The sequence below is a fragment of the Puma concolor genome, chromosome C1 (genome assembly GCF_028749965.1).
Source record: "Puma concolor isolate L17-30 chromosome C1, mPumCon1.1.hap2, whole genome shotgun sequence".
Lineage (NCBI taxonomy): Eukaryota > Metazoa > Chordata > Mammalia > Carnivora > Felidae > Puma > Puma concolor.
Window position 1 is genome coordinate 159,615,077 of NC_141674.1, and position 14,353 is coordinate 159,629,429.

At 34.7% G+C, this 14,353-nt stretch overlaps 1 protein-coding gene across 1 annotated transcript in view; it reads right to left on the bottom strand.

Annotated features, from left to right (window-relative positions):
• CFAP210 (cilia and flagella associated protein 210) overlaps positions 1-14,353 on the bottom strand; it is a 31,795-nt gene continuing 17,442 nt past the window's right edge. The window contains exons 5-9 of the mRNA XM_025912600.2: positions 13,726-13,882; positions 10,242-10,381; positions 7,315-7,507; positions 6,186-6,350; positions 1-447 (exon numbers count right to left, since the gene is read on the bottom strand). Coding sequence (XP_025768385.1) covers positions 109-447; positions 6,186-6,350; positions 7,315-7,507; positions 10,242-10,381; positions 13,726-13,882 — 994 coding nt within the window. The 3' untranslated portion in view covers positions 1-108. The remainder of the gene's footprint in view (positions 448-6,185; positions 6,351-7,314; positions 7,508-10,241; positions 10,382-13,725; positions 13,883-14,353) is intronic.

Sequence of the window (14,353 nt, forward strand, 5' to 3'; positions counted from 1 at the left end):
TTGCACTTAGATGAACAGCTTTATTAACAAATCATAAGCATAAAATTCATTTATTTGTAGCTCATATTAGTTACACCTTAATATTCTCAATCAAAAATAAACCTTTTTCTACCATGTAAAACCTAGCCTTCCCTTAGACTTTTGAAAATTATATTTTGGTCCCTGAGAGTTACAAAAAGGGAGCTGGACTCCAGTGACATCATTTGCCTGATAACTGGGTCTTATTCCACCTCTGTCTACAAAAACAGGTCCATGGCCACCTCCATGTCCTTCCTGTACAGCTTTTACAAGAGGATAAATATATTTATTTGATTCCGACTCAAGTTCAATTACTTCTCTGGCATAATCCTGAAATTCCTTCTCCTTTTCAGCCATAAGAGCTTCAGTAAGTCTGCAATGCTCTAATTCTGCTTGTTTTTCTTGCTTTGCATTAAATTTATTTTTGGCCTATAAAGAAAGAAAATGCAATTTCATATTGGTGCATTTTCTAAATAAACATAGCATTTGAAGTTGTATATATACTTTTTTCTAAATTCATTGATACATGACAAATTCTGACTTCACAACTACACCTGACTTTGAACAACATGGGGGTTAGGGACACCAACTCCTGGCACAGTGAAGAATTCATGTATAAATTTGACTCCCCAAAATTTTACTAATAACTTACTGTTGATCAGAAGCCTAACTGATAATATAAAGTCAACACGTCATATGCATACATGTATTCAATGCTGCATTCTTAATACTTTTTTCTTAATTTTTATTTTTTTATTTTTTAATTTTTTTTTCCTTTTTCTTAATTTTTAAAAAAATTTCTATGTGGTTCATCTGCAAGTTTTTTCAAATGGTAGCAAATCTCAAAAAAAAAAAAATCATGTATTTACTGAAAAAAATCCATGTATAAGTGGACCCCCACAGTGCAAACCTGTGTTGTTCAGGGGGCACTGGTATATACTCTATAATTTATTTCAGAAACTCCCATGCTTCTCACAGTAGTATGCTCAAAGTAGTGGCTCAGTGAAAATAGCCTTATGCAATACCATATCTTTAAGCAAATAATATAGCAAAATAGTTAAAAGCATGAGCTTTAGGTAAAAATCAACTGAGGTTAGAATGCTGTTTCTACCGTTTAGAAAATGTACTTTGGCAGGTGTAGAAGACCTACCAATCAGTGTCCCTGACCTATCCACTATTTTTTTTTTTTTTTTAATAATCTCTACACGCAACATAGGGCTCAAACTCACAGCCCTGAGATCAAGAGTCACATGTTCTTCCAACAGAGCCAGCCAGCCACTCCTCCTCCCTCACCCCCCCACCATCCACTATTCTGAAGGAACTCCCTCAAACCCACTGTCCTAAATCAGTCCGATATACCATGTAATCCAGCCACATAAGGTTAAATCAGCAGTGAATATCTGAACTAAATTAAAACAATTACATGTTGTTTTCCCAGGAATTTGAAGCTGGAATGAGTGGCATTTATCAATGTAGGTTGATTGATCTGGAACTGGGTGGAGTAAGTACTCTCAGCAATTTACCAAAAGTCAATTTATCAACATCTCATTTTTTTTTCTTTCAACTCATATTTGCAAAAGCATTGTTCTTTTCGCTTTATATTTAAAAAAAATTTTTTTTAACGTTTATTTATTTTTGAGACAGAGAGAGACAGAGCATGAACGGGGGAGGGGCAGAGGGAGAGGGAGACACATAATCAGAAGCAGGCTCCAGGCTCTGAGCCATCAGCCCACAGCCCGACGCAGGGCTCGAACCCATGCACCGCGAGATCGTGACCTGAGCTGAAGTCGGACGCTTAACCTACTGAGCCACCCAGGCGCCCCTCACTGTTTATATTTTAATGAAGTCTGAAAACGTTTTATCTTAGCATTTTAAGAAATGCTGAGCTTGTCAAACGTTTTGTGATTTTTGTCTACTTATAAATATATTTAATATTCATGAAAATATTTTTCTAAATCAGTAACCAATACTTCAGTATAAAATAGTAGCCCAAATGTGATATCCACCATAAATTGAAATTTATAAGGAAATAGAGCAACCATAACAATATGAAATACCAAATTTTTATTCGTCCTACAATTCGAAATTAAGTCTTCTATGTTTAAAAAAAAGGCTTTATGTGCTATTTGTTGAATTGGTGATACAATATACAATATCAAAAGTTTGAAAAGGCAGAAAATGATGTTCAAAAAGATTAAGAAACAAAAGCACAAAAACACTCTCATAAAAGGTAAAATGCTATAATTTGGGAACTTGCAGGGAAATTAGGATATGTTCGTTTGGCAGCAATTTGTAGAAACACATTAAGGAAGTACAGAAAGGAAGTGACAATGGAAGTGAAGGATTACCATAATGGATCATAAGATTGATGCCTCAATTTTGATATGCATTAAGCATAAATAGATTTATAAAGAAACTTCAAAAATATTGTTTTACAATCCTAAAAATTATAACAGATGGGGCTAAAGTAATAAGCATCTTTAGAGGATGCTAGAGAACTAATTATTTTGAATACTGGAAAATAAAGGGAAATTATCAAGCATTTATCCTGTCTTTAAAAAATGTACCTGAGGGATGCCAAATTGTTGATCCTGAAAAGTCCTTTGATGACTTGAGCATATGAGTACGAAGAAATGAGAGAATATCAATGTCTTGCCACCTCATGAACTAAGAGATCAAGCAATGATCATCAAAGGCTGTTCATGTCACAGAAAATGGCAACAGTCATTAAGTGCCTTCTGATGGAATTAACACCACCTAAGAATTTTCACCAAAAGATTTGAACCTGAATCTGACCCAAACTAAATTGTATCTGAAATGCAGGGAACATAATAAACTACATCACGGGGATTCAACCATAAAAATCCAGACTGTAGTAATTCCAAAAGACAAGAAACTCTGTCAACTAGTAAAACGCCCCAACTAATAAATTGCAAGACAAACACAATAAAAGACAAAAAGGCAGAACTTAAGACAAAAAAGAGAGGATAGGGGTGGAGGAGGAGTGTTAGATAAAAGAGACTTAAAAGACATATCAACCACATAGAATATACAGACCTTATTTGATCCTGATTAAAACAACAAACTAAGGGGCGCCTGGCTGGCTCAGTTGGTAGAGCATGCGACTCTTGATCTCAGGGTTGTGAATTTAAACCTCACGTGGGGTATAGAGCATACTTAAAAAAAAATTAAACAAAACCAACAAACTAAAAAATATGAGACAATTTGAAGGAAATTTAAACACTGAATATTAATTTATTTAGACATGATAATAAAATTATGATTGTGTAAATTTATAGAGTCCCTGAGTTTTAGAGATACATACTGAAATGTATGTTGATGAAATGATATCTGGGATTTGCTTCAAAATAATTGGGCAGATCCTACTTCTGGCAATGGCTACATGAGGAAGTTAGCCATTTCGCCTCCACAAAAAACAAACTTATTATTAAAAATTATTAAAATCCCCATTTCAGAGCACTGTTAAGTGACAATGTATAGGCAACTACTTGACAAATGTGTTTTCATGAAAAACTGCTACTAAATCAGGTAAGAATCGCAAGTTTATGGCATCCTTGTCTGGGGGCCATTGCTATCTCTTCAGCTCAGGTGGTGAAAACTTGCAGGTTTGCTGGACAATGATGGCAGATTTCATTTGGGTTGAGTAGCAAAGCAGCTAGAAATTTAAGGATGAGTTTCTGGAAGTGAGATGGGAAGAGAAGGACTGAAATAATAAACTCTATGAACATCCTTGACTAATTGGTAAACTACACATTCACACAGGAGACCCCAGTGAGCTTAGCAAAGATTAAAAGCCAGGGGAAACTGTGAATTTGCTGTTCTTAGAAATAACATCCTCGGGGTGCCTGGGTGGCGCAGTCGGTTAAGCGTCCAACTTCAGCCAGGTCACGATCTCGCGATCCGTGAGTTCGAGCCCCGCGTCAGGCTCTGGGCTGATGGCTCAGAGCCTGGAGCCTGTTTCCGATTCTGTGTCTCCCTCTCTCTCTGCCCCTCCCCCGTTCATGCTCTGTCTCTCTCTGTCCCAAAAATAAATAAACGTTGAAAAAAAAAATTAAAAAAAAAAAAAAAATAACATCCTCAACCCATACACAACTTATATAGCAGGAGTAACAGCATTACTGGCTTAACGTAACTGAACTGAACTCCACCCACATTATTGGTTGACTATCAAACTGTCAATCTGCTGAAAGCCAAAAATAAAGAGAAAATTTTGAAACCAGCAAGAGAAAAATGATATATCACATTTAGGGGACCAACAATATGATTAATGGTAGGTTTCTAATTATAAACAATGAAGGCCAGAAGACATTGGAACAATATATTCAAAGGGCTGGGGGAAAATGATATCCAGTAATTTTATACCCAATGAAATGAAAACAAAGTTATTTCCATAAATACATAAACTGAAATGGTTTATTGCTAACCCATCTATGCTGAATAGAACTGGCCAATAAACATGAAAAGATGCTCAACATCACTAATCATTAGGGAAATGCAAATGAGAACCACAAGTGAAATACCACTTCAAACCTATTTCAATGGCTATTATAAACAACAACAAAACCAACAAACCCAGAACACAACAAATGTTGAGAACTGGAGAAATTAGAACCCTTGAATATTGATGGTGGGAATTGTTAAACGGTTCACCTTTATAGAAAACAGAATGGTGGTTCTTTAAAAAGTTAAACCTAGAATTATCATATGATCCAGGAATTCTATTTCTGTGTATATAGACAAAATAATTAAAAGCAGGACTCAACAGGTATTTGTATACCACAGAAGCATTATACACAATAGCCAAAAGATGGATACAACCCAAATGTCCACTGATGGATGTATGTATAAAGAAAATGTACATACAATGGAATATTATCCATGGATGAATCTTGAAGGCATTATGCTAAGTAAAATAATACAGATACAAAAGGGCAAATATTGCATGATTCCACTAATATGAGGTACCTGGAATATTCAAACTCATAGAGACAGAAAGTAGAATAGTGGTTACCAGGGACTGGGAGGAAGGGGGAATGAAAAGTTACTATTTAATGGTATAGAGTTTCAGCATAGAATGATGAAAAAGTTATGGAGATGGATAATGATGATAGTAAATGCACTTGATGGCCCTGAACTATACACTGAAAAATGGATAAAATAGCAAATTTTATGTATATTCTACCATATTAAAAAAATGTTAAAACCCAATGATAAGAAAACAAACAATCCAGGGGCACCTGGGTGGCTCAGTCGGTTAAACGTCTGACTCTTGGTTTTGACTCGGGTCATGATCTCACAGTTTGTGAGTTTGAGCCCCACATCAGGCTCTGTACTGACAGTGCTGGGTCTGCTTAGGATTCCCTCTCCCTCTCTCTGCCCCTCCCTTGCTCAGGCTCTCACTCTCTCTCAAAAATAAGTAAACTTTAAAGAAAAACAAAAAAAGAAAACCCAATTGAATAATACACAAAAGATTTTAATAGACACTTCACAAAAGAAGGCACACAAATGGCTATGAAGGATGTATAAAGACCTTCAAAATCTTAGTCACTAGGGAAATGCAAAACAAAACCATGAGATATCACTACACTATAAGTAGTTAAAATTAAAGGATAATGATACTAAGTGTTGATGAGGATGTGGAACAACTTATCCTCGCATATGTTGCTGGTAGGAATGGAAAATGGTATAGCCATTTTGGAAAACAGTTTAAGTCATAAATGATTGGATGCCAGGTCCTCTACACATATTCTAAAATCTCTGGTACCCCTATTCACCCCAACTCTGAAATCTATGCGATCTCAGTCAACATAATCTCTGGGTTACAGTTATGAAGAGGGGAAAAACTAAAAGAAGATAAGCATTATGACCTGCCATATGCATTTGCATTTTCTTTAATATTTACTAAAGCACAATAGACACTGAAGAAAAATAGTTGTGCAAAAGACATAAACTTAGTATGGGAACTTCAGTACAGATAAAAACAGAAACTAACTCTTCACATTTTTTATATATTTTATTGTGTCATAATCATAATGATCACCTGATCTTATTTGATAAAATAAACCACCTGGGAAACAGAAAACTAGCATGAACTCTACATTACATATTTATTGCTAAGATAAGTATAAACATTTAAGAATAATTACCATTTGCTGAATATGAGCATCTCGAACTTTTTGATGTTCCTTATCAGCTTTGCGTTTTTTCTCCTTTTCATGCTCCTGGAAAATCTGATCTGCTTTCATGATAGCCAGCAATTGTTTTTTAGCCTCTAGTTTTCTCTGCCGTTCTTCTTCCTCTTTATTTTTCATCTAGATGTTAAAAGGTAAAGGAAAAAAAAAAGTTTTTATCAACCAGTTCTCTCTAATAAAGCACAGAGTTAGAAAGCTCCAAGCAGAAAGCCAGCCAGGAGCAACGCAAGAGTGGAAAATTTACATGCACCTGGGCTGGTTCCCACAAGGCCAGTTTTCTTCTATTTCTCCAATAACAGGAAACACTGAAAACTTGAGTAACATTGGTGGTTTAAAAAAATAAAATAGAGAAACAGATGGCAAGAGCTTCTCAAGGTAAAGGAATATTTGTAGGTAAAAAATTAATTGCTACAATGTCTATAAACTATCCAAATGAAATGTTATGACAGTCAATTTTGTAGGAGATAAGGATTATCTGAAAGATCAAATACAGAAATGCAATAGAGTGATTTTTACTTGGTTTGTCTTAAAAACATTCAAACGTATATTAAGTGAATAACAATTTTTGCATTTCAGATGGTTCTGAAACAGAAGCATCTATCTTTGTATCTATCAATATCTTATTTGTAATTGATTATCGTGATATTCTGCTAGCAAGTAAACATAGTTTGATTTCAAGAATATAGGCAGGTAGGGGCGCCTGGGTGGCGCAGTCGGTTAAGCGTCCGACTTCAGCCAGGTCACGATCTCGCGGTCCGTGAGTTCGAGCCCCGCGTCAGGCTCTGGGCTGATGGCTCAGAGCCTGGAGCCTGTTTCCGATTCTGTGTCTCCCTCTCTCTCTGCCCCTCCCCCGTTCATGCTCTGTCTCTCTCTGTCGCAAAAATAAATAAACGTTGAAAAAAAAAAAAAAAAAAAAAAAAAAAAAAAAAAAGAATATAGGCAGGTAATTCATACATTGTTTTCCAAATCTTTGCTAGTTTTTTTTTTTTGTCAGAGAGGCAGAGGGAGTGGAAATTACAATGGAAAGGGCTTACATTTGTTGTTGTTGTTTTTTATTTTTATTTGTTATAATTTAATTGCTTACCACAACAGCTCTATGTTCTTCAATCGCTTTTAATTCTGCCTTGTTTTTTTCATATTTTTCTCTTTCTCTTTTTTCCCGTTCAGCCTCAGCTTCTGCAGTATGTCTAGCAATAATCAAATCTTCATTGTCGAGTTTCTCTTTCATTAGTTCACTCAGGAAGTTATTTATTCTTTCTCTCCTTTCTTCCATTAGCCTATAACAAAATAACCCGCACTTGTTAAATCTTCATGAATAGATTTGTTTTGAAGCCAATATAATTTTATTAGAAATCATATATTTTATAGTCTTTTACAAGACTAAATGGAGCCCCATTGCTCTTTATATGTACTAATTATTTTAAGTGGAAACTAATTTTAATACTTTATTTTTAGAATAAAGTTTATTTTATTTTATTACTTTTTTAAGAATAAAAATATTTTAGAAAAGATATTTTAAAAATCCAAAGGGAGAAATGTATGTAATATCTTGTGTGTGTGCATGTGTGTGTGTCCAGGAAATAAAGTGTTAAAATTCTCACAATGAAAATTTTTTCAAAAGTTATCAGATACCCTTCCTACTTGAACACTGGAGGCTTAGGTTATAAAATAAATCAAAGGCATTTCTTTATTTTTTTTAATTTTTTTTAACGTTTATTCATTTTTTGATAGAGAAAGACAGAGTGTGAGTGGAGGAGGGGCAGGGAGAGAGGGAGATACAGAATCTGAAGCAGGATCCAGGCTCTGAATTGACAGCACAGAGCCCGACGCGGGGCTCGAACTCATGGATTATGAGATCATGACCTGAGCCTAAGTTGGACGCCCAACCGACCGAGCCACCCAGGCACCCCAACATTACTTTAAATGAAATCTCAAAAATAACTAGTAAGAATTATCAAACTCTTGAAGAAATCCATCCTATTACTATATCCTGTTTACAATTTATTCATAGCACCTTATTGACTTCATCTATTCATATGAAGATAAACAACTCTCCTTTCATACTAGGAGATTCCTGAGGTCAGAGACGAGGTAAGTCTTGTAATTCAGAGCCAAGCATGGTGCCTGACACATTCAACAATAACTAGGTATTTGTTAAAGGAATAGGGGTATTTTCATATAAGATTGGGTGAAAAATACTTTTAAATTTAGATATGACAGATTTACTAAATAATTGCGTGAGTTTGCAAAGAAATGTGGGAGAAATGGTAAGAAAGAACACAGTGCATATCCCAAGGAAATTATAATCTAAAGTGGAGAAAAGACATTTATGCAAATAACTATACAAGGCAAAGGGTGATACGTGCCATGAGAGAGCTAGAAAGTGATATAGGCAGATGAGAAAAAAAGGTTTCATGGAAAAAGTGACACTTCATCTAGGCTTTCAAAAACAATATTCTAAACACTTTTATTGATTGCCTACAATACTCCAGACTCTATTCCAGGTGCTGGGGACATAATAGTAAAAAAACCTTAAAAATCTCTGCTTTCATAGAACTTTCATTATAGCTGGGGTAGATGGAGAGTAAACCAAGTAAGTAGTTAAAATAGTGCCATATTACACAATGAGGAAAAAGAAAGCAACCTAAACAGGTTACCTAAACAGGTAAGCAATGTGGAGAGTGGAGCTGTAATTTTAACTTAGGTAGTCACGGAAGGCCTCAATAAGAAGGCCTTATATGAAGGCCCTATATTTCAGAATAATGATCTGAAAGAGTTAAAGGTGAGCATTCCTCAGAGAGGGTACAGGAGTTCAGTGTGAGTGATTAAGAGGCAACAAAGGAGAGGACAGTATGAGATGAAGTCTGAGTGATGAGGCTGAGGCAGCTGGGAATTAGGAGAGCCTCATGGGCCTCAATAAATACATGTGATGTAAAGCCATCAGAACAGTTTGCACAAGGGAAAAGTAGATCTAGACAGAAACAGGATGTACTGCAACTGGCCTCCTGCTCTCCCTCACCTCATCTCAAACTTCTCACTAAGGTGAGCAGTGGTCTCCCTATCTGATGAACATTTCATTTTTAAAATCTCATTTAATCCCTCTATTGATCTAACACCAATGACTGCTGTCTTCTTATTGAAACTTTCCTTTCTTGTTTCTCTGGTTTTCTTCCAATCTCTGAAAACTATTCTTTGGTCTCCACATTATCTGCTTTCTCCATTTGACCCTTAAATATGGACTTCTCTAGGGACCTTCATTTTTTACCTACTCACCATAAGTAAGCTTATCTGTATCCACAGTTCTAACTACCACTTCTGTATCAGTGGCTCACAAAGCCATCTCCAGCTCAAATCCCTCTCCCACAGCAGAGATTTCCACTATTTCCAACCATCTACCAGACTGATTTCCTTGATATTCCAAGGGAACCCTAACTCACATGCTGCAATTGATATCATCATGTCACTGAATGCCCTAGTCATATATAAAATAATATAAATATAATAATATATTAATATATAATATAATAATATATAATATTATATATAATATATATTATATATTCTGTATATAATATATATAATATATAATATATATAATGTATGTAATTATAATATAATATATAATATATAATATACAAAATATAATATGTATATAATATATAATAATATATATTAATATATAATATATAATATTATATATGATATTATATATAATATATAATATCATATATAATATAATATTATATATAATATAATATTATATATAATATATAATATAATATTATACATAATATGTATAATATAATAATATAAATATATAAATATAATATAATATAAAATAATAAGACTTATTCTTAAAAATTACTCTCATATTCCAACTTCTGATTTATAATAATTTCAGATAGTACTTAATTACATAAAAATTCTTAAAAATTACTCTCATATTCCAACTTCTGATTTATAATAATTTCAGATAGTACTTAATTACATAAGTTATTTTTAAAAGCTTACCTGTGTGTTTCAGCTTCTTTTTCTTTCCCTATTTGCATAAGACGCTTTTTTGCTATGATAAATTTTCTGATCTTTTCATCCTCCTCCTCTTGCTGCTGCCGTTCCACAGCCTTGATGATATTTTTATCATTCACATGTTCCTTGAGGGAAAAAATTGTGTATTATCCTATCACAGAAATATGTTTCAACATACGAATATCTAACAAAAACTTGTCAAATGGCCACAGTTTCTGACTCAGTTATTTCTCTCTCAGGAACTTATCCCAAAGAAATAATTGGAGATGTGCATTAAGTTTCATGTACCATGTGCTTTATCTCAAAGTTACTTATAAGAGTGAAAAATTGTAAACAATCTCAATCTTTAATAATGAAGAAATGGCTAAGTAAATTATACTCTCAATGACATGGGAAGATACAAACAATATAATGGGCAAGTGGGGGGAAAGGAGAATATAAAATACTACATAGCAATTTCAGTTTTATACACATATACAGATGTAAGTTTGTAACGTATATATAACTGGAAGAAATGAATCAAATGTTAATAGTTATCTCTGTGGTATGAGATTATATAGGTTACTTTTCATCTTAATGCTTTTCTGTATTTCCTTTCAAATATTTCCTTAAAATATGTAATTAAAAATAATTTTATAATCAGAAAAAATACATTAAATATATACAATTTTCATTTAATGTTTAAATAGTTAATACAATCATATGGTACACAAAATAAAAATATTTAAAAGATACACAATGCAGGGGCACCTGGGTGACTCAGTCGGTTGAGTGACCAACTCTTGATTTCGGCTCAGGTCATGATCCAGGGTCGTGGAATCAAGCCCCATGTGGACCTCCGTGCTGAGAGAGGAGCTGGCTTAAGATTCTCTCTCTCTCTCTCTCTCTCTCTCTCTCTCTCTCTCTCTGTCTCCCTCTGGCCCTCTCCCCCACTCGTACTCTCTCTAAAATAACAAACAAAAAAACAAAACAAACCCCAAGATACAAGTGTAAAGTGTTCTTCCTTCCCCATCCACTGTCTATTTGCCTGTATTCCTAATTCCCCTGCCAGACTCGATCACTGTGAAACTAGTGAAAAAGAACTGTACCAAAGTATGTTACTGTGAAATTTTAGAGCTGCAGACATAAAGACCCAGAAATCTTTCAGAAAGAGAGAGAGAAAAAAGTAAAACACAACGGATCACATAAATAGGCTGAAGACTCTAAATGACATCATACTTCTCAATAGCAATACTGGAAGCCAGATGATTATGAAACTATGAATATAAAATTCTGAATTCTGAATCAGAATTCTATATCTAGTCAAACTATAAAGCAAATGTGATTTTAAATGATAACCTTTTCAGATAAGAATTTTTTAAATTGACCTGTATACCCTTTGTTAGGAGGTTACTTGAAGATATATTTCAGCAAGATGGAGAAGTAAACCAAGAAAGAGGAAGGCATGTGATTCAGGATATGGGAGCCTCAGCCCAAGAAAGTAACCCAAGGAAGTGCCAGAATGACTTCTGGGCAGGAGGCCTAGAGGGCAAGCAGCCCAGAAGGAGAAGGATGGAGAACTCTGGATGGGGGAGCTCTAAAAAAAAAAAAAAAACAATAATGTAGATAATTTGATATTATTTAGATGAATATTTGAAAACTAACATCAATATACATTTGACGGAACTTATGGAACATGTGGGAAAAAACATGGTGTACAGCCATCAAAGCAAATAAATACACAATTATTTTAATCACAGAAAAACATTTATGCAAGCAAAGAAATATAATCATAGTATAATACTGTTTGGCTCTTCAGAGAACAATATTTATATAATAATGATAATGATTTAGCTATAATTGTAACACAATTATTTTAGAGGAAGGAGAGAATGGGAAGAGAACAGTGTTAGAAAAGAACTCAATCCTTAACTACCAGGGCAGAGAGACAGAAAATGTCTAAAATTGATAAATCAAGATCTATATCTTTTTCTTTAATTTTTTTTTTAGCCATTATTCATTTTTGAGAGACAGAGAGAGACAGAGCATGAGCGGGGAAGGGGCAGAGAGAGAAGGAGACAAAGAATCCAAAGCAGGCTCCAGGCTCTGAGCTGTCAGCACAGAGCCCGATGCAGGACTTGAACTCACGAACTGGGAGATCATGACCCGAGCTGAAGTCAGACACTCAACCGACTGAGCCACGCAGGCACCCCAAGATCTATATCTTTAGAAGTTGATACATATTTTTTAAAAAGGGGGGGGGCGCCTGGGTGGCTCAGTCAGTTAGTCGTCCGACTTCGGCTCAGGTCGTGATCTCATGGTTCGTGGGTTCAAGCCCTGCATCAGGCTCTGTGCTGATGCCTCAGAGCCTGGAGCCTGCTTCAGACTCTGTGTCTCCCTCTCTCTCTGCCCCTTCCCTGTCTCTCTCTGTCTCTCAATAATAAATAAACATTAAAAAATAAAAAAAATAAAAAAAGAACTTGGTATATATTTTTAAAATACACAGATTATTATTTTTTATTCTCATGTTGGTTAAAATACAGTGTAGTCTTGGCTTCAGGGGTAGAACCCAGGGATTCATCACTTATATAGGACACCCAGTGCTCATCCCAACAAGTGCCCTCCTTAATGCCCATCATCCACCTCTCCCAACCCCCTCATATCCCACCCCCATCAACCCTCAGTTTGTTCTCTGTATTTAAGAGTCTCTTATGGTTTGCCTCCCTCTCTGTTTTTATCTTATTTTTCCTTCCCTTCCCCAAAGATCATCTGTTAACGTTTCTCAAATTCCACATATGACTGAAATCATATGATATTTGTCTTTCCCCGACTGACTTATTTTGCTTAGCATAATACCCTCCAGTTACATCCACGCTGTTGCAAATGGCAAGATTTCTTTCTTTTTGATCACTGAGTAGTATTCCATTACTAAAACATACAGATTATTTGGAATATAATTTCATATCAGAACAAACAGCTAAAAGAACCTGGAAGTGGTTATTAACAAGAAGCAGAAGGGATAAAGCAAAGAACGGCTACTCTTCTTTTAAGCCTTTTGGTAGTGTTTGATATTTTAATTCTGTGAATGTAGTAAGAATAAAAAATAATTTTAAAGAAAAGAATGTAAAAAATTACAAAATAAAGTGAGTTGCAATAGGAACAAAATAACTATTACATTTATCAAGCACTAATTCTTAGCAGTGCCACAGACACCAGACACATACCACTCCACTCATTCCTCACAACTCTCATTTTGAGGATAAGAAAATGCATTCACTTGAAAGAAAGTCTCATTCTCTTTTCTCTTTCTTGTTCATTCATGAGAGCACATCCACATAATTTCATAGCAAATGTAGCCGCCCCAAAAATATACTTAAAAACCCAATTCAATAGCAACTTGTTTTCAACCTTATTATTGATTAAAAATACGTTAAAAGTTAGGCATTGGACATTATATATTTTTTTGAAGAGATATATATTTTCAACTTACAAAAAACAGCCTTCTGCTTTCATTTATCTCTTCTTTTCTCTTTTCTAGTTTTTTCCTCATTTCTATTTCATGTAATGAATTCTGTCGCCTTATTTCCTCTGCATCCTTTTCTTCATGTTTTCTCCTTCTTTCTTCTTCCTCTTCATGTTCCTTTATTCTAAAGCAAAAGAATACTATAATTGACAGCAAAGCAGAAAAATAGGTTATGTTTTGAATACATGAGTGAGATTCCACCCTGGGATGATGTGAAGCTGTGGGGAAACTAGTGAATTTCTTTGAGGACAAGAAGGGAATATATAAAGAGCAGTGATGAAAGCCAAATCCAATCTTGCTAAGATTGCCAATATTTTCCTTTCTCTGAAATTTGTTTCATTGCTGACCAAAATTAAGTCCTACACTAGATTCAAATGTTCCTTTGAACATTTGAATGTTCAAGTTAATTGAATGTTCAAGTTAATTGAATGACAGTATAGTGGAATAGTGACATTATTTTACAGAAAAGTCCTTAATCCCTAGTGTTTCTCACTAGTCAGCACTAGACAATGGTACCTAACCTATGGGTCTAGCCTCTCAGGAAATGGGTTTCCTTGCCCAACTAGCCACTTTGCTGATCATTGTTTCTCTAGTC